Source organism: Hyaena hyaena, unplaced genomic scaffold (genome assembly GCF_003009895.1).
Source record: "Hyaena hyaena isolate Hyena2069 unplaced genomic scaffold, ASM300989v1 scaffold_47, whole genome shotgun sequence".
Classification (NCBI taxonomy): Eukaryota; Metazoa; Chordata; class Mammalia; order Carnivora; family Hyaenidae; genus Hyaena; species Hyaena hyaena.
In genome coordinates, this window is record NW_024080679.1 from 4,752,271 (window position 1) to 4,775,235 (window position 22,965).

Genomic DNA, 22,965 nt, shown 5'->3' on the forward strand with positions numbered 1-22,965 from the left:
CCAAACCAAACCTGAATAAGACCTGCTAGCCACCCTCTAGCAGAGAATAAAGAAAAAGCCTTCTTCCTTTCATGCCTGAGATAGAAAACTGTCTCAAAAACAAGCTAATTTACGTCTTGCACCCATGAGCTACCCCAGAATTTGTTAAATAATGTTTAATTATTATAGGGATGTAAGTTCATTTTACATCATAAAATCAGCAGGAAAATTCATGTATTACGACCCATCCCTCCTCTTCCATTTCCACTCCCTAAAGCTGAGTGTTCTTTAGTACAGGGACACATTTCAAATACAAGTCTCAAATACAAGCCTCATCATCATTCCTCAGTAAAATGTGAAGTCCTTTCATAAGGCTTACCAAAAAAGAGCTGTGATCATGGCACAGACATGAACTGTAAGCAACAATTTTCAAAAACAACAAGCAATAAAATAGGTGGTTGCAATTGCTTTTGCCTCTAAATCAAGCAAGGAAAATCTTTTCAAGTGATAGGTAAGTTGTATAGAACACAGAAAATACGTACAGAAAAATTACGAAAATACTAAGTATTGTTACAGATGACTGGATTGGCATTTAACAGGCTGAAAGAAACCAGATCAATCTCAATCTTACTGGGGTCAATTCGGGTGCTCAAACCAATAAAACAAATTTTTTTCTTTGTGTTTGTGTACTTGAGGTGCTAAAATATTAACCAAGTCTGCAAATGTCATGCACAGTAAAACCATTTATAAATATTAAAACACTTACTTGTAGCAAAATATGCTTAACAAAAATAGACAGCAGAAGTAATAAATCATTAGGACAATACCAAGGAAGAATAAAATATAAATTACCATTCTTCCCCCAAAACCCAGGACAAGGAAGGGAAGAATGGATCTGGCAAAGATATCTGAGTATACTTTGATCATCTGAATCCCAGAACTTATAAGCAACAATCAAACAAAATCTATAACTGGCTATTATAATGAAAATATTACAGGTAAAACAGATTTGCATCATTTTCTTGTAATAACTCTAAGTAAGTTACTATTTTACTTCCAAACTATATAGACTATTTTGTCACATGTAGATCACAAGAAGACTTCGAACTAAAATATTAAAACAATGCACTTATACAGAATGTCCAGTCAACAGAGGTAATAAAATTAGAAATATGGCATAAAATTACAAATGTCTCACAATCCAATCAAAATTGGATTTGCACATGCATATTGAGTGCCTAGGATTTAAACCATCACAAGATAATCAACTCTGCTTTTTTGTCCTGTAAAAACAGTTCGAACAGGACTCTGAGCTCCTGTACTAGAATAATTTGTACTAGAATAAGGAAAATTTATATTTAAAAGCTTACTAGACACTTGTTCTATTACAAAGACATGTTCCGGTATTCACGTGCAGTGTTTTGTAAAGTACTTTATTTCCATTAGCATTATAAATTTTTGTTCCTCAGCAAATCAGCAAGAGACTAATGGCACAAATCAATATCATACTCTTCATAGCAACTAATATTAGGTCATTTATTATAGCAAAGGCCACTAGAAACTCAGCTAAAAGTATATCAGGGATTTCAATTTGAACGCCATTTTTTTTTAACAATGTGTCACGGGCTGAATGAGTTTTTCTTTTATAAAGTAGTCTTCATAGGCTTAAGTGCCTTCAACTTCTTCAAGCAGGTAGTAAATGTAAGAACGCCTCAAAGAAAGTCAGCCATGCCTCCTCGGGGCCTTGCCACCAACTACAACTCTTGAGAAGTGACCAATTTCTGTGCTTAAGGGAGCGCGACAGAGAGGCTTGTGAGTAAGAGAAACAAGGGGGAACGAGAAAATAACATTATTTCAAATCCTTCGGGCTCCAGAAGCTTTTCCACAGGGGCCAGTGGAATGAGAGAAAGAAGAATGCAAGGAGTCTCACACTTAATGGAATCCCCCAATTTCTCACTGTCATGGAAGGAAGAAGGTACTGAATTTCCTTCCGCTTTGGCCCCCAGGGAGGGCCCGTCAAGGGGCTCCCCTGGTGATGACCGGAAACCAGGTTACAGAGGACTTCCCTGCCAGTGCGAAGTTCCCTCATCCTGTGGAGTTCCTAACCTATAGCATTTCCTGATAAAGACTTCTGTTTACTTAGAGGTAAAGTCTAACTAACCAATCGATCCAGTAATGCTTTCGTTTTTAAATTTGCCATTTTACTACCCTCATTTCCAAGATTTGTAAAAAGGATTTAAGGACAATTACAAGAATATTACAGATCACCTCGAAGACCTCAAGTCACATGGAACTAAAGGATTTTCCTTTAAACAGTTGTGACTGATTAAAAAGAAATTGGGTTTTTCTATTGGGTTAGTAGCCAAATATAGATAAGTACAACAGTTTAATGCTGCTAAATACATGATCAGTCTAGAGTGCTTAAACTTAAGCCCCACAGCTCTGACACTCTAGAAGAAAAAAGAGAAACAAATCCCTTTGGTCCAGACTTAACACAGCAAACAGATACAACACAGATACAGTGTGCTTTGCATAATACAGTTTGTCGTGAGATGTACCCTCCTGCCTCTCCACACAAGAATTTCCATGTAACATCAAGTACTTTTTCTGTAGATCATGTTGCCATAATTCAATACTTTCCCTTTCTCATCTCAACGCACACTGACTTCCAGCTGGCTCTGTGAACACAAGGAGGTAACCACCACAGATATTTCTGAGGAAACCTCACCCTTTCATTTCAGTTGATGCACAAAGTAGGCATTAATTACAAAAGAGCTGTTTTAGAATTCTCAGTTCTTTATGAGCAACCAAATGGTTTTCCCTTTTGTTCCCCAAGTTTAATTAGAATATTTTTTTCTGAAGAAGAGAGATACACCCAGAATGCAACAAAAGACCTGAGAAAGTAGTCAAGTAAGCGGAACGTGAAGAGCCAACAGAGACACCATAAAGTGCTTACACTAAAGCTTAGGGATGTATCTCTCCCCAGCCACCCCCGATCAGAGAGCTCTTATTCTTAACCAATTTACTCTTATTTTATATTTAACTCAAATAAGTTTGGCTGCCTGGCTTCCACACTCCTGGGACACTGAACACAGTGAGAGCAGTACAGAAGCTCTAAGGGGTGAGACAAAGAGCCCACCAGCAAAAATTGGAAACAATCCCTAGACAATAAAAAGAGGAAGAAGGAAAAAATATGAAACAGGAGAGGCATTTCAGTCTGGGTCCTTTATGTTAAGAAAAGCAGGTCCACTCTCTTCAATAAGCAAATGGCAGTAATTTTACAGCATGAGCCAAAACAATAACTCTGGCTATTGAGAAGATGTTTAAAAAGCCAGAGACATTCTGAAATATTTTCAAAAAGGGTTAACATTTTTTTTTAAACTCCAACTATTTAGTGCCTTTTAAGTCCTCAGTTATCTAGAAAATCATTTCTTAGAAGGCTGTTAGAGAGTTCCAAACAACCGATTATGTATAAAAAATAAAGGAGGAATGCTGTGTAGTTTAAGGCCTCTGGGAGTGAGGGAGAAACTCCTTTAAATCATATTTAGCAAATCCCATTCTACCCTTTCTCCTTCCTCTCCCCAGCAAACCCTGAAAATATCTGCCTACCAAAGAATGCATTAATATTCAAATTTTTACAAGCTACAGATACTTTTCCACTACCTCTATAATATATAGTTCCACCTTACCTTCTTATATTTGGTTGGTCCATCCACATTTGTGCTCAGAATGACCACTACCTTATAATCATCAGAAAAGTGACTTCAATTCCAGGTTAAAACAGGTACTACAGTGGGGCTTGTTGAAAGTCAAACCCAAATCATTTACCAGGAATGTCTTTCACTGAACAAAGAAATCCTATTCTGTTTCCAAGGGGGATAAAAAAGACGAGCCTAACCCTGCTAACCTTAACACAAAAGGAAGCTAAAAAGGCAGGGACTCGATTAGAACAAAGGATTGTTCTTTCTGATGACATCAATACGTATTAAACACGATGTGTTACACATCCTTCTATCAATATCCGAGATGATAAATTTGCAAATTAATCCTACATTGGTCATAACTGCATAAAATTACAATAGTACCCACTTTAGAAGAGATTTTGATTTATATAATGGTAGTAACTTTTATATGTTTAATGTTGCTGAAATTAAAGGAGGAGATGAGCCACAGGGCGCAAGCAGGACACAACGTACGAGAAATAATTACGCTTGTGACCTCATGCCCTATAAGGTCACTCTGCATCGCAAGCCAAAGGAAATCAGGAACCATCAGCATTTACCTCTGAGTAGTCACTGCCTTGAATGAAGGGCAAGCATGGGTATATTTCATAAACTAGCAGGAGCTTGACCTCATAAAAAAGTCAATTATCAAAATGCTACATGTAGAACGTCACAAAAAAAAATAGATAAAAGTGGGTTCTGCAAAATATCTTCCCTTCAAAATAAATCTGAGACAACTCAAGCAGCTCACTTTCATCTGAATTATAACACATTTCACAAAATAACATTAATCCTTCATCAGTGAAAAGAATCCGCAGAATATCTAAAAAGTAGTTTGGAACATAAAACTGAAGATAAATACATACTACAGAGTGATCACTCAGGAAATATTTACAATATATACATAAGTCACTATCATGAGAATGCAACATTTATAATTCCAGTCCTGTTGCCAGTATAGTAAGAATCACAATACACTTACCCTCAGACTTTCTATCAGAAATGTGGCATCAAAAGTTCACATACTGCCTGCATTTGTAGAGGATAAATGTTTCCTAACACGTTCTGGGACAGGGCTCCATTACCTGAAGCAAAATTCTCCTATCACTCAATTATGACTTGGGTTTTTTTTTTAAATTTGTGAACTGGCTTTTCAGTTAAGGCAGACCACTGCTCCTTCTTTCTCCCTAATGATTTCTGGTCTATGGCCAGAATCTCTGAGCAATATAAATTCAAGTGAAGTCTGAGGTAGTGACAATAACGAGAACAAAACTACAGAAACCAGCACAGCAAAGGAAAGGGACCAGTCGGCCAACGTTCACTAGGTATATAATACACTGTGCTGGATGCTCTACAGAAAGTTCCTCCGTGAATGCTCTCAACAGCATTAAGAAAAGAGGTAGTGACAATAACGAGAACAAAACTACAGAAACCAGCACAGCAAAGGAAAGGGACCAGTCGGCCAACGCTCACTAGGTATATAATACACTGTGCTGGATGCTCTACAGAAAGTTCCTCCGTGAATGCTCTCAACAGCATTAAGAAAAGCAAGTGGCTACTGGCCCATTGCTTGCTTTCCTTCAGTTCTCAGACAAACCTACACGAGGCTTTTTATTGCCTAACATACCTAAATAAAATTCCAGAAGACCCCAGTCAGTCAGTATGACCAGTTGGCTTGTCATCTTAGTCCCAGCTCAGTTGACTTACTGGCTGTGAAGTGAGAGAAAGGTACTTCCCACTTTAAACCTCAGGCTCCAGATCTCTAAGGCGAAGGGCTAGCACAGTCCATCAGCCTGGTATGACATTCTGCTCTTCAAGCAAAAGAATGTTCAGTCTCAGACAAATATCTAACAAAAGGACTCTTAGATCAAGCTCAACTCATAAGTTAGGAGCTGCCAATATTGCAGAGGGAATTAATGCATATTTTTAAATGCTTAGGATAATTAAATTATCAGAAAATATCTGATAAGTGATATATTTTACCAGATAGCACTTAATATTTTACCTACTTTGGTAAGAAGACTCCTATGCTAAAAATAGGTTTTAAGTTTCTAAAAACATTTTATGCTGTTAACTCGCTCCGATAATCATCTCCTCAAACATTAATGACCACGGTCGAAGCAATTTCACTACAAGCATGTGATGGCAGGTGTGGGCTGTCCACCAGCTGCCTCCATAACCTTTTGATCCCTTTGGACAGCAAATCTGTTCAACAGCCCTATGTGGTCATTTCTCATTTGTTGTATGCTTTCTTCTCCTTTCACATATTCAGAATCCTTACTCCTTCAGCTTGACATATTTTATTAAAATAGAAAGCTCCCAGTAAAGCAAACTAAAACTAATTTTATACTCGGGCGATGTAAAAGTTCCAGAATAGATTAATATATTATAGCAAGAGTTGTTAGGGCAGGCTGTTTTAGTCACATGTAGAATACATAGTCATTCTTTCACTAAAAATACAACAGTAAGTGAAAAGATGAAAATACTAGGCCAGCATTCCACTCATTAATAAAGTAATCCAGGATACTGTAACTAAATATGAAGGACTTTAATTTACATACATGGAAAGGTTGAAATCTGACCTCGGAACAACTTAGTTTACGCTTCAACGATGACGAGAACTATTATAGAATAATTTTCTTACAGTTCTGATTCTGCTCCATTTTGCTGTTGTTAAATTTAATATGGCTAGAAATTACACTGTCTGAAATCGGGATTAGCTAAGGCAAATATCTACTCATTCTTCTACCCCCACCACCATTTTAAGATATAAGGATGCTGGAGGAAGCAAGATGGAAGAAGCAGTGGTTAAGACAGTAAGTTTTATAATCTGGTAGTCACTTAGTAACTGAAAGACCTTAAGAAAGTTCTTTAATCTCTCTTGGCCTCAACTAACTCATCTGGGAGGGGAAAAAGTGGGGCTGGTAGTGACACCCGTGCCTAGTTTACAGGCTTACTGCAGTGGTTTAATGAAATAACAAAGATCGGGCACTTAGCAAAAGGCTGACAGAGAAAGTGTTCAATTAATGGTAGGTATTGTGACTATTTTCCTTATCCTGCACCCTCTCTGGACCCTCCAATAGACCTCACCAGCAACCTATACATTCTTTTCATTGCTTCAGGGAGTAATTTGTGACCGCATTACACTTTTATCTTATAGCTAACGCATTCACTTCTTTCCAGGAACATAAAACAAAATGGCACTCACCACCATTGTTAATGATACCTCTCTTCCCAAACTGTCAAGAATACGCTGTATGCATCTTTGCTGTTTTCCATAGGCCTTTCCATGTACTCTGTAATCAAGACTTAGAAATACCTTCTATTCTACTCTATCTACATCCAGGTCTGGGTCCTATCTCCCCTCCATAGTAGCTGCCCAACTACCTGTTCTACTTCAGCCCACTCTTCCCACTATAGTCCTTTCCAAATAAAGGTGTCCGGAAATGGTTTCTCAGTATTTCCATAAGAGCGTTCTCCTTTCAAAAGGACCTCCAATGATTTGCTAATGTTCCCTCTTCAATCTAATCTATAATGTTTTACTCATAGTTTGTCCTTAAATTGGGGCATCTTTTATTCAACAGAGTTTATGATAAGCTGATGAGCTGTTTTCCAGAATATGATGAAGCTAATAGTCACGTGTTACTAAACAAATTGCACTGTTCCCAGCTCTTCAAATACTCAAGAGCAGGGCTTATTTTTTTATCCTCATCTTATTCTTTTAAACATTTTTTTAATATTGTAGAAGATTTTTTTTAATGTTAAAAAAATTTTTTTTAATGTTTATTGTTGAAAGAGAGACAGAGCATGAGTGGGAGTGGAGCAAACAGAGTCCCTCTCTGTCTCCCTGACAGAGAATCTGAAGCAGGCTCCAGGCTCTGAGCTGCCAGCTGAGCCTGATGCAGGGCTCGAACCCATGAACTGCAAGATCATGACCTGAGCTGAAGTCAGACACTTAAGACACTGAACCACCCAGGCGCCTATATTTATTTATTTATTTATTTTTGAGAGAGAGAGAGAGAGAGAGAGAGAGAGTGCAAGCAAGGGAAGGGCAGAGAGAGAGAGGGAGACAGAAGATCCGAAGCAGAGAGCCTGATGTGGGGCTTGAAATCACAAACTGTGAGATCATGACCTAAACGAAAGTTGGGCAGTTAACCAACCAAGCCACCCAGTCGCCCCTATTATAGATTTTCAAACCTATTAAAGTTTAAAAAAGAGCTTTAAGTCTAATGCCTTTCATGGAGTCCATGTGTTTGAAGACCCTGTTTTTCTAAATTTCCTTTTATTAAAATGGACAGATTCCCAGTAAGCAAATGAAAGTCAATATTATCTCAGTATCTGTTACCTACACAGATTAAAGGATTTTAACTAGAGTTGTCAGTATGTGATGTTATGGTAACACATAAAATACATATTTGCATTATTATAGATTATGAATATATTTAACATATAGTGCTTATCCACAGCCTAGGCACTGTTCCAAGTGCTCACCAAAGATTACCTCATTCCAAACTCAGAATAGCCCTATAGTCTATCACCTTCATTTCATCTGTGATAAAAGTGAGGCTGAGAAAGGTGAGGCGTCCAAAGGTAACATTCCTAAACAGTCACTAGAGTCACCACTGACAAACAGCTGGTAGAGTTAGAAAGTTACAATAATTATAGTCCTTCTTGAACCATGTTTCCATATCCTTCTTGTACAATCATGTATAATGACCATCTCATTACCAAGAATTTTGTATGGGAAAAAAATCATTTAAAATGAAGCTACCTGAAACCCAGGCCAAATTTTCAAAGTAAAAAGTTTTAAAAGTTTCATTGAGAATTTAACTAAATAAAAAAAAGAAGTAAAACTGGTTTTGTCTTGGGGCGCCTGGGTGGCTGAGTCGGTCGGGCATCCAATTTTGGCTCAGGTCATGATCTTGTGGTTCGTGGGTTCGAGCCCTGCGTCAGGATCTGTGCTGACAGCTAGCTTGGAGTCTGGAGCCTGGAGCCTGCTTCAGATTCTGTGTCTCCCTCTCTCTCTCTGCCCCTCCTCTGCGCACACTGTCTCTCTCTCTCTCTCTCTCTCTGAGAAATGAATGAAAAACATTAAAAAAAAAAAAACCTGGTTTTGCCTTATACTCAACCTAACAGTTTAAAACTTTAATTCTAGGGGTGCCTGGATGGCTCAGTTGGTTAAGTGTCTGACTTCAGCTCAGGTCATAATCTCACTGTTCCTGAATTCAAGCCCCATGTAGCACTCTGCGCTGGCACTGTGGAGCCTGCTTGGGATTCTCTCTTGCTCCCTCTCTCTCTGCCCCCTCCCCACGTGTGCTTTCTCTCTCTCTCAAAATAAATGAATAAACTTAAAAAAAAAAACCTCTCTAATTCTGAATTCTTTGGAAAAACAAAGAATCAATCAAATGATGAATTGGAGATGAAATATATTTTTCTAAAATAAATAACTAGATAAATAAATGACAGCACAATATAACTTTTCTTCAACAACCGTTTGACCTAACAGCATGATTAAAGGTTTTATGCTGCAAAAAACATGCAAGCCCTTCAACAATTTTTCACAAGGCCTTTCCCAGTCCATTCAAATTATATTCTTCTGAAAGATCTATCCTTTAAAATCTTTGCTAATTTTCTCAACAGTACACTGCTCTAACTCTACCCAATCTTCATTTCATAAGGATTCACAATTCCAACTTCAACTTGGAAAGGATCTACCTTCTACTGTATTTGCATATCATCAGATCACTACATAGTGGCATCCACAAAAATAATAATGCAACAGAGGCAGATGCTACTGTTTGAATAGTGAAGGAATTTTGATTGGGGATTAATTTTGTAAGAGATCAGTCCATTAGAGGGGGCACCTGGATGGCTCAGTCAGTTAAGCATCTGACTCCTGGTTTCAGCTCAGGTCCTGATCTCACAGTTCATGAGATGGAGCCTTGCATCAGACTCTGTGCTGACAGTGCAGAGCCTGCTTGGGGTACTCTCTTTCTCCTTCTCTCTCTCTGCCTCTCCCCTGAATGCACTCTCTCTCAAAGTAAATAAATAAACATAAAAAAAAAAAAAAAAAGAGGTCAGTCCATTAGAGAATATTTTGATATTTTTAAAACGAACTCCAAACCATAGGGATTTGGAAAATGAATGCATAGAATTCTAAGATCCCTTATTTTCACTTTCAGTGACTCACTTTTGTTCATAGGCTTACTTCTACCTATCTGTGAGTTTTAGTACTTTTGTGCCTAAGCACAGAAGCTTTGTAGAGAACTCTTACGTGATATGACGTGGTCCATATACTGAGGTAAGTACGGGGCCCAGGCATCAATGGCTTCCTTCCGTCCCGCTTGCTCAATTCTTCTCAGTTCGGCTAGAAGCAGGGCCTGCGCGGCTTCTCTGACCTGAGCAGGAAACAGAACCAAATGGAAAAACAGAAAGCAGAGCAGCTGGTGAGGTGTTTAAAAACTGCAAAGTTCATAACGAAATGAAGCTTAGAAAATATACAAGTCACATTAATTTACAGGAGAAAAATTACAGACCAAATAATGAAGTACTTAAAACAGAATAAACTGGAAGTGAGCAAATCAAAGACATTTTAATGAATGAGCTCACTGAATAATATTTTAACACTAATAGAATTTTGAACATTTACACAGCGTTGGGCTTAAAACGTCAATTTTCCAAAGCATTTAAAACATTCTTGCACTTTCATTTAACATTTTCACTTAAAAATTTCCATGTAATTGTTCCTGTTGAAAGTCACTGTTAAATGTATCTTCTCTTTTAGCTTGAAGAAGTTTAACCATATCTAGTAAATTTCTTTGTATTATACATGCTAAGTAGGTATTGTCTGTACTAACGTATGCATAAATCCACACGATTCATGCATCCCTAAGACAGGCTTAAACAATTTGTTTTCAACAGATAAGCGAAGTATATTCCTGTTTACTAGTATTAGTTCTATAGAGGGAAACTAGTATTCAGAGTTACATCAATGCGAACACAATTTTTCCTTCAATGTGACACACAATTTTTATTTTGCAGTTTTAGTGTTCTTCTGGCAAATTACCACAAGCATGGGGCCAAAGAAGCTAGTCACTTGTCAAGTGGTCTATCTATCAATTTATTAACTCTATAACTGCTGAGGTGACTCAGCAGTGTCTGATACGAGTTTGAATAAAAATTGTTTTTAATTATAACTGATTTTTGAAGTGAATTCAAATACTATTCAATGCAAAACCATGAAGATGTTAGTACGAAACGATTCCATTTGGAGCTGAGGAAAGGGCAACCAGATGCGGAAAATCTCGGTATTTGAGAAATTCAAAATCCTGAATGATACAAACTGCTATAACTAGACAGGTCAAATGCCATAATAAAGGAAGTCTCTATAAAATATTTCTAAGTTTCTGATGATATTATATTCTAAGCAATATCTAATACAGCAGAAGTCCATTAACACAAAATCACAGCCACCATTTACTGAGCTCCTACCGTGTGTCAGGCTCTGTACTTACTGTTTCACTTGCATTATCTGATTTGATCCTCAGAGCAATCCCATGAGGAATATATTATTATCCCCACTTTACAAATGAGCTTCAAACAGGTTAAATAAATTGCCCAGGGTCACAAAGTTAATAATTGGCAGAACTGATATTTAAACCTAGGTCTCTTCGAATTCCAAAGACTTTATTGTAACACGGTACCTTCCACTGGACAATGGCTATTCACTTAGAATTTGACTGATGTAATTACAACTCAGGGTGTGATTTGGGGGAAGGCGGGTGTTTGTATGTGAGCATGCATGTATGCGTACAATCTATACAGAAACCAAAGCTTAAAACAGTTCCATAAAGTAGATGAACACTTTTGTCAAATACTCACTGGATTAAGAAGTAAACAAATACTCAAGCTAGGACATTACTGTTTGGTATATAAACTGAAAAAAAAAGAATCAGGAATCCATATTTTCTATCACACAATAAACTGGTTAAAAGAAATTAGATAAATATTAACCATTTCATTTCAAATCTACACTTGTCTAACACCTTCAAGTTTTTGTTTTCTACCTATATTACATCAATATTACCTCCAAGCATCGATCTTGCCATCTCCGAGCCAGCATCTCCAGAAGCGGAGGCCTAAAGTTGTCCAACCCCAGCAGGTCTGGCAGCATAACACAATGCATAGCAGCCAACTGACTCCATCCTGTTAAAATGTAACATAGTATAAATACTTTAAACATTATGGCATTCCCTAAAGATTCTTCTTTAAATACACCAAAAACCAAAAAAAGGGCAAATGTGCCAAATTAAGTTGTGAAGGATTTCCACTTCTATTAAATTCTCTACACAAAGAATTGTATCAAATGTAGTTCATCTCTAAATCAAGCAATTAAGCAATTGGTACTTATAAGAACTCTCAAAGTCTTAAATAAATTTCCACATATAGTATATACAAAATTCTACAAGGAAGATAAATTTCTAAACAGTCCGTCTAAGATAAAATATATTCCAGGTTAAGAAGGTGTTATATAAACATGTATGAGGGTAATAGACTGGAAACCACTTTTAAACGGCATTCACACAGATATCCAAAGATAAGCTCATGTCACTTAAAGCCTGGCCATCTGTGTATGACCACGTTGTCAGTCAACAGGGATGTCTTCTCTTGTCTGTCACAGGGCCTTTAATTAATACTTATTGATCTCTTTTCTTACAGAGTGAACCAGATACTTAATCACAATCATAACTGAGTAACATAACATCAACTTTGAGAGGAAATGTGAATTCAGACATTTCATAAAATAAAAAGCGGATAATCCAAAATTTAGAAAATCTTAAGCATCATTAACTTTAATTTATGGGAATACAAGTTGTTTTTTCCAAAAATTCTAATCTGTAATATGAAACTTAATAATCTGAAGAAAACAAACACTGTAAGCCACTGAAATGTCTAAAACCAACAGTACCCAGATATTCTTAAATAGTCATTTCAACCCTGTTTTAAAGGTATCTGAAAAAAAAATATACATGATAAATGCTTCAGTCTTCCCAAATCATGGAGGAAGCCACTATTAATCCACAATAATTACCATTACACCTTCTGGGGATAAAATTTAAAGACAATCAAGTATGAATGCAAAAAAAAAAAAAATTGCTTATTACCATATACAAGCTGAGTTCTCTGTGATCATAGAATTTTAACAAATCAATGTTTTGAAATAATCTAAACTGTAGTCCTTTAAAACAGGAAGAACAGGGGTGCCTGTGTGGCTCAGTTGGTTAGGCATCTGACTTCGGCTCAGGGTCATGACCTCATGGTTCATGAGTTTGAGCCCCACATTGAGCTCTGTGCTGACAGCTGAGAGCCTGGAGCCTGCTTCAGATTCTGTCTCTCCCTCTTCCTTCCCCTCTCCTGATTGCGCTCTGTCTCTCTCTCTCTCAAAATAAACATTAAAAATTAATAAAAATTAAAAAAAAATAAAACAACAAGAACCCTACCATAAAATTCAAAACTATTACTGGGATTGTTGAAAAAGACAGAGGAGAATGAGTGACAGATAAGCCACCTATCTAAAGATTCATCCTTTCTGGGGCACCTGGGTGTCTCAGTTAGTTAAGCATCTGACTTCGACTCAGGTCATGATCTCACAGTGAGTTCGAGCCCCACATCGGATTCTGTGCTGACAGCTCAGAGCTTGGAGCCTGCTTTGGATTCTGTCTCCCTCTCTCTCTGTCTCTCCTCTGCTCACACTCTGTCTGTCTCTCAGAAATAAATAAAACATTAAAAAATAAAATAAAGATTCATCCTTTCAGTAAGGAAATTCTCATCAACTGAGAACATATGATTACGTAATTAAGGTGATGAGTACATACATTTTAGATTACAATTTCTTTCCAATAGAGAATAAATAAACATATATAGAGAACATATATATATATATATACATATATATCTATATACACACAAATATATATGTAAATATAAATTACCACCTAATAATTTCTTTAAATGCTTTAATGTCTCATGAAAGTACAAAGTATATTTATGAGCTAAATTTTAATAGGATAATGATTCTCACCATGGTCCAAAGTCAACAGCTTTTTTTTTGAACTAACAAATTACTATCTTTCATAACAGCTTCATAAATATGACCCTAAATATTTTTGCTAAAATCCAGTCTTAACATACTAACTTATTACATTTCTATGACAGGGAAGCCAAACAAAAACTAAGTTACACTTCTGTGTTCCTGTGTTTTCTTCCCAAAGGAGTGCTACTTACAACATGGGCTCTCTATACTTTACGGACACTGTACCATTCTTTCCAATTGAATGGACTGGTAATATTGTTTTTTAATGAAGAGTCAGAATCAATCTGGGTTACATTTGAGATTTTGTAAATTTTCTCCTTCTTATATTATACACCCTGGTGAAGACTGAGCCCATGATGAAGAGAGTGGATGTAACTCAGAGCTTACAACTTCCGTTAGGCTTTTAGGCAGTAATAAATAATCCTATAACGGCTTGTAGGGAAAAAAGGTTTGTGGATTCCATTCACATTTTCAGAGCTCCAAAAATACTTGCAACTAGTGTAAGTCCACAGGGATAATATGGCAGCCTAACTACATCTCAAAAATTGAAATTATGGATTTTTGCCTCATCCAGAAACAGAAATAGTAAGGAGGATAAACAGGTGTATTCCTTGCAGTCTGTAATCACCGGTGCTAATCAACATTCTGAACACTTTTCGTATGAGAACGTAAAGAGCCCCTCACATCTCCCCCTCACCTCTGCGTAATGGTACATGCAAAATAAACTCATTGGTTCTAACACTGGAGATCATGAGGCAAACATCATTATGAAAACCAATCCACCTTTCAATACCTACTTCACATCAGAGATTAGGATCTCTGCACTTCTTTACCAGCCTTCTGGATCACAAGAAACACAGTTTTGCCGGCCAGGAGTAGCACTACATTTTCGTAACTGGCCCTCCTCACTGACATTAGCAAATAAAGTTATAAAATGGAAACTTTAGGATATCATATATAACATAACAAAACAGATAAATGTATAAATTAGATAAAAAGAACACGTCACATCAGAATAAAGCACAGACTGAAAGGGAGTTGTTAGAAAGTTGAGAGAGAATACCTTCATTTACTAAGAAACAGGTATGTAAAGCAGTAGAAGCAGGGTCAGAGCCAGAGTGATCAGCATCAGACCGAGCGGAAATGACAGGAACAGGAGCTTGCAGAGAAAACAGAAGAAATAAAGAGGAGAGAATTGAGGTACAGCAGCTTCTGAAAAAAAGCTCAGTATTAGTGAAGAATGAAAAACAAAGTTGGCAAAATATAGTAAATGGAGAACTGAAAAATGATGTTTTAATCAGAAGGGCATGATCTCTAAGGATTACAGCAGAGAAATGATACATTTGAATAGCAACCACCTTGTGGTTCAAATTCCTCTTGAAACCAAAATCTATTTAATATTCTAATTTATCAATGTATCAATTAATACAAAAAAACAGTTCTAAAATAACTAAGGCAACAAGGAAAAAAATGACAGACAATAAGAATTAGCAAAAATAAAATTTGTAAATTGTATCACATACTGAAAAGTTTATGCTGGTCTTCACATTGTCAATTATGTTTTCCTAATAATTTATTTCCTAACTTTATGTGCAAATTATTTTGTAACATCTGAAACCAACATCCACTGAGATCATTTCAATCTTCTACACTCATCTTATACAAAAACAATTTAAAATATACCAACTTGTATAGAATATGTACATTAAACGTTACTTTTCTGAGAGAAGCCCTTATATAGCTCCATTCTTGGAAGTTTAAAAAAACATTTTTATGATACAAATGCTTTACATTATAAAAATAAATTATTGTGAGTGTTCTAATCCTTATATAATACATGCAACAGCCCTCACCCCACCCCCCCAAAAAAGTAACGTTACCAAGAAAATGTTTCAGCTTAAATTATCATATGAAAAGGCAAAAAGACCGTATGGCACACACATTCTACAACTGGAGGTCAATGTTAAGATTTAGAGGTCACCATTTGACACTTCCTTCCTATGGAGAAATTACCATATGTCATGCACAAGCATCTTCAAATTAATCCCTCTCCTTTCTTCTGTCATTGAACAGCAATAGGTTTGGGCTCCTGAACAGATTAAGCATTGTACACTGAATGATATGTTTGTTTTTCATGCAACGAAGTTCCTTTGTAACTACGGGGCAGCTGCAAGAAAACAACTTTTCATAATTTCCACACAAATGAGTCATAATGTCAATCAGGCACGCGTGAGGTAGTAAAGAGCACAACCGAAAGAAGTACGTGAACAGTAATAAAAAGCAGAAAATCCAACTCCATAAACCCTACGAAGCACATCTTGCACACATGAAAGTTTCATTTGGGAAATTATAATGTTTTTATTATCACAGACCTATTTTTTGTTCTTTATGAAAGTAAAACGATTTTATAATGTTATTTATGAAAACACAGAGCTTTTAATTGCCTATTTCATAAGATCTAAGAATTTTATTGTAATCTTGCAAAGAAACCTCAAATCTTTCTATGTCCCACTGATTAAATTTTCCTTTGTTTAAGTCATTTTAAATTACAAATTCAGTTATTATGGCCTGTAAAATATTCACTTCCTCATGCAAAAAAGTTGGCAAGCCTGGATGGCGAAGAGCATATTGTCAGGCTTTAGCTTTCAGGCCACCAAAATTGTTGACAAAGTTCCTCTGGTGATTTTCAACAACTGGGAGTTTTTTTTTTTTTAAGTGAAATTATAGAAAAGGAGAAATTATTGTCATCCCTGAAAAGGTTGTGGTAACTATATCTGATTTTACTCTTAAGTGAGAGCACAACAGAATTAGAAGGTGAGGAAATTCGATACAAATGAATAAAAGAGCAAGGCGGAGTGACCATCCCTCTAGCTGGGTCAAATAAGTTGCGGGAAGAAAGCACATCATCTCTAAGTCACAGGGTAAAGGAAAGCAGAAATGCTATTGAGAAAACTGCCAAAATAAAGCATAGTAGGTGTTGATAGAATTATGTTCAATATATGTAAGTTTACTCTTAATGACAGAAATAAACAGACTCTACATATTAGAGTTTTGGAGTCCTGTTGAAATGATATGGTTGAAGAAAACGTCATTTACATTTTCCTTTAATAAATCTTGCGAGCACAAAAAAAAAAAATCAAGACTACTGTAAGAGAAATCAAGAAATCAGATTTAATATGCTTTGAAAAAAATCTCTGCATCATGAAAAAGTATTTCCTTCAGACTACCTCATAATTAAAACTGCATAATCTAGAACTACTATTTTATAGTTAATTTATAGTTAATATTCAAATTAAACTCTGCTTGAGCTTTTAAAACCATCCACATACAGGAAAAAAATCAGCAAAAGAAATCTAAAAAATACCACTTCCAAAATAAAAACCTCAAAATTTAATGACAAGTAAAAAATCTGAAGAGGTCATATGTAGCACTGAATATTGAAAATTTACAGCATAAAGCATAAATGAGCATTTGGTTTCTTAAGACAAAAAAGCTGCGATGATAATTATCAACTGGCTTCTCTTTTTAAGGATTTAGTAAAAATATGGGGCGCCTGGGTGGCTTAGTCGGTTAAGCGTCCGACTTTCGCTTAGGTCATGATCTCGCGGTTCGTGGGTTTGAGCCTCGCGTCGGGCTCTGTGCTGACTGCCAGCTCAGAGCCTGGAGCCTGTTTCAGAGTCTGTCACTCCCTCTCTCTCTGACCCTCCCCTGCTCACGCTGTCTCTCTCTCTCTCTCTCCTAGAAATAAATACATTTAAAAAAATTAAAAAAAAAAAAAAGGATTTAGTAAAATTTAAGGGCAAAGTCTGAGCACAGCTTCCAGTGATGACAGAAGTGGCCTAAGTTCTATTATTTTACCTGGGGAAGTTCTTTAATTTAGCAGCTAAGAGCTTCTTCGACTACTTACTAGCGCATGAACCGACAGGGGAAGATAAACAAACCCACATGATAACACACGTGCACACGTGTGCTCTGGCTTCCCATTAGACAACATATACATACACAACACGCGGGGTTTTCTGTTTCTGAATCAGCCTATTTCAGTCTTCATATGAAATCTGACTCTGAACTCCATTGTTCCCTACTGCCATTGTAACATGAAAAATATCTCAAGAACAGAAAGTGAACTTACTTTAGGCAGCAAGTTACTGGTCTAAACCTCATTAGCCTCCAGGGACATGAACACAAATAGCCCTTTCAATACATTTTTCAGGAGGACAAAAAAGCCAGAAAATAAAGTTTTCTGTAAAACCAAATGCAATGCTTAGAAAAGTGTTTACAAAGTTTAACACTAATAAATAATGAAAATTATTTAATAATGAATCGCTTTATCTAAAGTGTTATGAGATAATCATGAAGCTTCAAGAGGGGAAGAGAGAAGGCCTACACTAGATATGCCATCTGACATAGGGATCTTAGAGTCACATCTGCCCTTTTATAAACTTCCTTCAGGTCTATGTTGAACATTCTCATGATCTTTTAAATCAACATGAAGCATTAGGATAACTCATCGATCAAACATTCTACAGAAAAAAGGGTTTCCTTAAAACACCATGGAGAAAGCACGAAACGTCTAACGTCAGTAATGAAGTACAAAGTTCCAGGAAATAGAAAGGATACGCACCTACCGTAAAGCAGAATGAATTAACAGCCCAAGATGGTGTTTTGACAGACATACATCAAGGCAAAATACAAAAGTGCTGATAATGTTTGAAAAATATGGTAACTCTACTTAACCTCTACTTAACCAATCACCATTGGATTACAGCAGAGGTGGAAAAAGTTCAGAGGTAATGACAATTTTACCTTGGTCTATAACTCCAGCCAGAGTACAAAAAGTAAAAATTTAAAAATTTTAAAAATCCCACTTCTGTAAAAGGTCTCCTTCATTACTAACATCCAAAATACATAAATGAGCTAAGACCCAAAACAATGGTGGGGGAGTGTGTGAAGTTTATTACAGTGAAAGATAAAGTTATAACATAAACACTAACTTGATTAGACATATTAAGGCTATTACATTTTTCTATTTCATTTAATTAACTATAAGCCCCTACTATGTGCCAGATATGGGGTTAAGCACATAAAAACTCATAAGGATTAGACAAAGTTACTCAGTTACTAAGAGTCTGGCTGGAAAAGCAGATAACTAATTAAAATATTATCATAAATTGCACTCCTCTGAATCTCTCCTGCTAGACAGAAGCTCCTTGAATACAGAGATCTGTCAGCCTTACAGATTCGGCACCTGGTAACTGACATACTGACACTAGAAGCATAAAGAAAAGGTATCTATAGATTCATTCGTTCAAATATTTATTGAGTGCCTTCTGTGTACCAGTCACTGTTCAAAGTACTTGTGCTAAATTAGTGAACAGAAAGAGCAAAAGTCTGCCCTTTGAGCTTCCAAAGAACAAAGTTATATGCTGATTGTTTTTAAAGGCAAATAAGTTCAAACACAAAATTTTAAGGAGTCTTCAGGTCCATCCATTAACCTGATATATGTACTCCATGTTTCTTGCTATAGACCCTGGAAAAAGATGGTGAGAAATTATTGGTTAATTACATAAATGATTTTTGAAATAATATAACAATGACTACCTCTTACTTCAAGTTTAGACAACCTAAGTTAAATCCATTTCTGAAAAATAAAATGGCAGATACTGTTACATAACCTTATATATACTTAAATTGCTTAGATTTGCTTCCACACCTACCACTGAGTAAAGATGCAACTACTAGCACAGACACAGGGTCACAATAAAGAATAAGCACTAGAGACACAGGCCAAAGACTTGGGCCATGGGATTATTGAACTGATCAAGAGAAGTACAGTGTGTCAGAATGTAGAAAAGCCTAAAGCTACGGGCGGATTTAGGGCTGTATAACCATGGACAAAAATTTAGTTTGACATTTCTGATCCCTTTCTCAAGTGAGATGTTTTATAAAGTGCACAATCAAGGATCTCATAAATAAAAACTGTCTCTATCAAAAAGGACATGACTTATCAGTAAATGTTAATTATTGGCAAAGGCTGAATTAACAAGCCCCACTGCTAGACAAAATAAACCTCCTATGAAGAAATTATTTTCCAATGAAATACCCTGATAATATGTATGAGAAATTATGTTAGCTGAACTATCCAGATCATCTTTATTCTCAGACCCAAATGTCTATGAAAGGTCCAATCCTCAGCTAAAGTCTTTACTCTGTATAGATTGTTTTGCAGCTGAACAAGTATTAGCCAACATATAAGTGACAGTTTATCGAAAAGGAGCATATTCTGTTTGCAATTCAGCTTGAAAAATGGATTGCGAGTCAATGTGCACTGCAGTGGGAGTGAAGAAAAGAAAACGTAAGGAAAGAGAAAAATGCTTAAAAGAAAACCAAGGTAAGAGAAGTCATAGCAGAAAGGATGAAATATAATACCCCAACTGTTGAACCGTAGTCCAAGAACTCAGGGCTTTCATCCATTCTCTTACCACTTCTTACCCTAAACTGGTGGTTTATGTTCATGAGTTATCTACTAGATATGTATAATCTATTGAAGAGAGTATACATCATAGGAATCTTTCTAATGTCCTAAACAGAGATGTTTGGAGGAAAAAAAAGGTGCTTCACAAGTAGTTGTTACAAAGGTAATTACTCTGTATTTTCCATATTCAAATAGAAAGTGGGTTTCATGATGCCATCCTAAGGTATTTTACCATGTAACTCTCACTACAGATTGCTAACCTTTATTTACTTAAGAAGATAAGCATCTGTGCTATTCCAAATGGAAACTCCTAATTCTACTGCCTTAAATAAATGCTTTAGAAAAAGACTCAACTCTTTTATGATGCTTTATGAGAGGAGCAACATTAAAGTGTTTCAACTGTAACATCCTCAGACCTGACCTAGTGAGTAAGTTGAATATTGCAATGGTGGTGAAGTACACAATGTATCATGACAATGTCACAAATTACACTGGTCTGTTTATATCTGCTGCTATGATTACAGAGAGAGAAAACTGTTATCCAAGAAGAAACATCAACTGTAAAGAATGATAATGAAGATGGTAATGATGAGGACAACAAATAAAATTTCTAACAGGCACTGGTCTTAAATGAAGCTCTAAACTAATTAAATGAAGGACAGTATGCCCTGCCACTGATTTTTATTGTATAATCTGGAAGACATTTTCAGTGGATTTAGAACAGAAATACATGTTATTGTAGAAAAAGTACAGATCTAGAGTTAAAAGGTGCTATTGTATCTTAATCATACCTCCATAACTAACCATATTTTAAGTCAGTCTTTTAGGTTTGTGAGCCTGTTTTCATTTCTCCCTGAAGTAATAGCTATAAAAATATTACAACTCTATGTAACGTAAAAAATATTTACTTTATGAAGTAGTAGTTTATTTAGAACATTTTGGGGGCACCTGGGTGGCTTGGTCAGTTAAGCATCCGAATCTTGATTTCGGCTCAGGTCATGATCTCACAGTTCATGGGGTCAAGCCCCACATGTGGCTCCACACTGACAGTGCTGAGTCTGCTTGGGATTCTCTTCCTCTCTCCCTCTCTCTGTCTTTCCCATGTGCTTGCTTTCTCTCTCTCAAAATAAATATACTCAAAAAAAATTTTTTTAAGTAAAGGGAGAGGAACTTCTACTTCTGGCTAAGATGGAATAACATGAAACAGACTTATAATCCCATCTAAAACACCCCCCACCCAAAAAACACATAAAATAATGGTTTCAAGCCACTGGACATCAAGTGATGATTGACTGAGAGTCAGGGGTTGGGAGACAAACAGCCCTATAATTACCCCCATATACTGCTTTGTGGGAGTTTCTAGACTGAGATACAGGAAGGAGGATTTAGGAACAGCCCAGCAGTTTTCCTGAGTTAAGGTGACAGAGCTGAGAGTCTCAGAAAACCAGAGCAACTAGAATCCACAGGATAGAGAAGAGAACTTCAAGGATCAAAGTCCTTCAGATGTCTCCCTCAAATATTCAGCAGAGCACCAATCAGTTCATGTGTGTGAGGAAACTATTAGTGTATGTGTGTGTGTGTGTGTGTGTGTGTGTGTTGCTCCCACTAGCCAGACTGGAAAATTCAGAATTCATGGGGTACCAGATACTCAGGAAGGTCTGGCCTCAGTAGTGGGAAATTAGCCTTTAGACAGAGCAGGACTCCAAACCCACCTAACAAATCACAAAAGCAAGACCAGAAAAATATTAAACTCCTTCCAAGTAACTTAACTGTATCCAGAATATAGCTTAAAAAATTATAACAATATAAAAACATTCAGTACCCAACCAAGTAAAATTCAAATATCTACCATTTAACAATAATTACCAGGCACACAAAGCAGCAGAAAAGCACAGTCCATAGAAGAGGGAATTCATGGGGTAATGAAGAGGGAAAACGTCAGTTAAAAACAACCCCAAACTGACAGAGATGTCAACAGTATCAAATAAGGGTAGTAAGACAGCTATTATAACCATTACTCATATGTCGAAAAAAGCTACATAGAGAAAATGAGGATATAAAAAAGACCGAAATCAAAATTGTGGACATGCAAATTGTAATATCTGATATCTGAGAGGAAAAATACACTGGTTGGGCTTAATAGCAGTTTGGATATTGCTAGAAAAGATGAATGAACTTGAAGACAATGCAGCAGAAACTACCTACTCAAAACAAGAGAGGGAAAATCTAAAAATAAAGCATCAATGAGCTATGAAACAATTTCAAGTGGCCTAACGTACATAATTAGAGTCCACTAAAGACAGAAGAGAGGAGAGGGCAGAAAGATTATTTGGAGAAATAATGGTGAAAAATGTTTCAAATTAATAAAAACTACAAAAATAAGCTTAATGAACCTCAACCACAAGAAACATAAAATTATACTAAGGTATCTCATAAGCAAATGGCTCAAAACCAAATAAAGAGAAAATCCTTAAAACGGCAAGTCATAAAATTCTTTAGATGGTATTTATATATAGAGTAAGATATGAATAACATCAAATTTCTTGTTAAAAACAATGCAAGTGAGAATACAATTAAAACATCATTTCTTTTTTTTAATTTTTATTTTTTTACAAATAGTTTATTGTCAAATTAGTTTCCACATAACACCCAAGTGCTCATCCCCACAAGTGTCCTCCTCCATGCCCATCCCCCCC

General features: G+C 36.3%; 1 protein-coding gene across 3 annotated transcripts in view; it reads right to left on the reverse strand.

The window, feature by feature from the left end:
- Window positions 1-22,965, reverse strand: part of WDR7 (WD repeat domain 7) — a 357,763-nt gene that overhangs the window by 226,723 nt on the left and 108,075 nt on the right. For 2 of the 3 annotated variants that reach the window (XM_039230510.1, XM_039230509.1), the window contains 2 exons: window positions 11,788-11,906; window positions 9,976-10,099 (listed from right to left, as the gene is read on the reverse strand). In XM_039230510.1, coding sequence (XP_039086441.1) covers window positions 9,976-10,099; window positions 11,788-11,906 — 243 coding nt within the window. Of the gene's footprint in view, window positions 1-9,975; window positions 10,100-11,787; window positions 11,907-14,857; window positions 14,954-22,965 lie in introns of all 3 variants that reach the window. The other variant, XM_039230511.1, reaches the window with a different exon arrangement.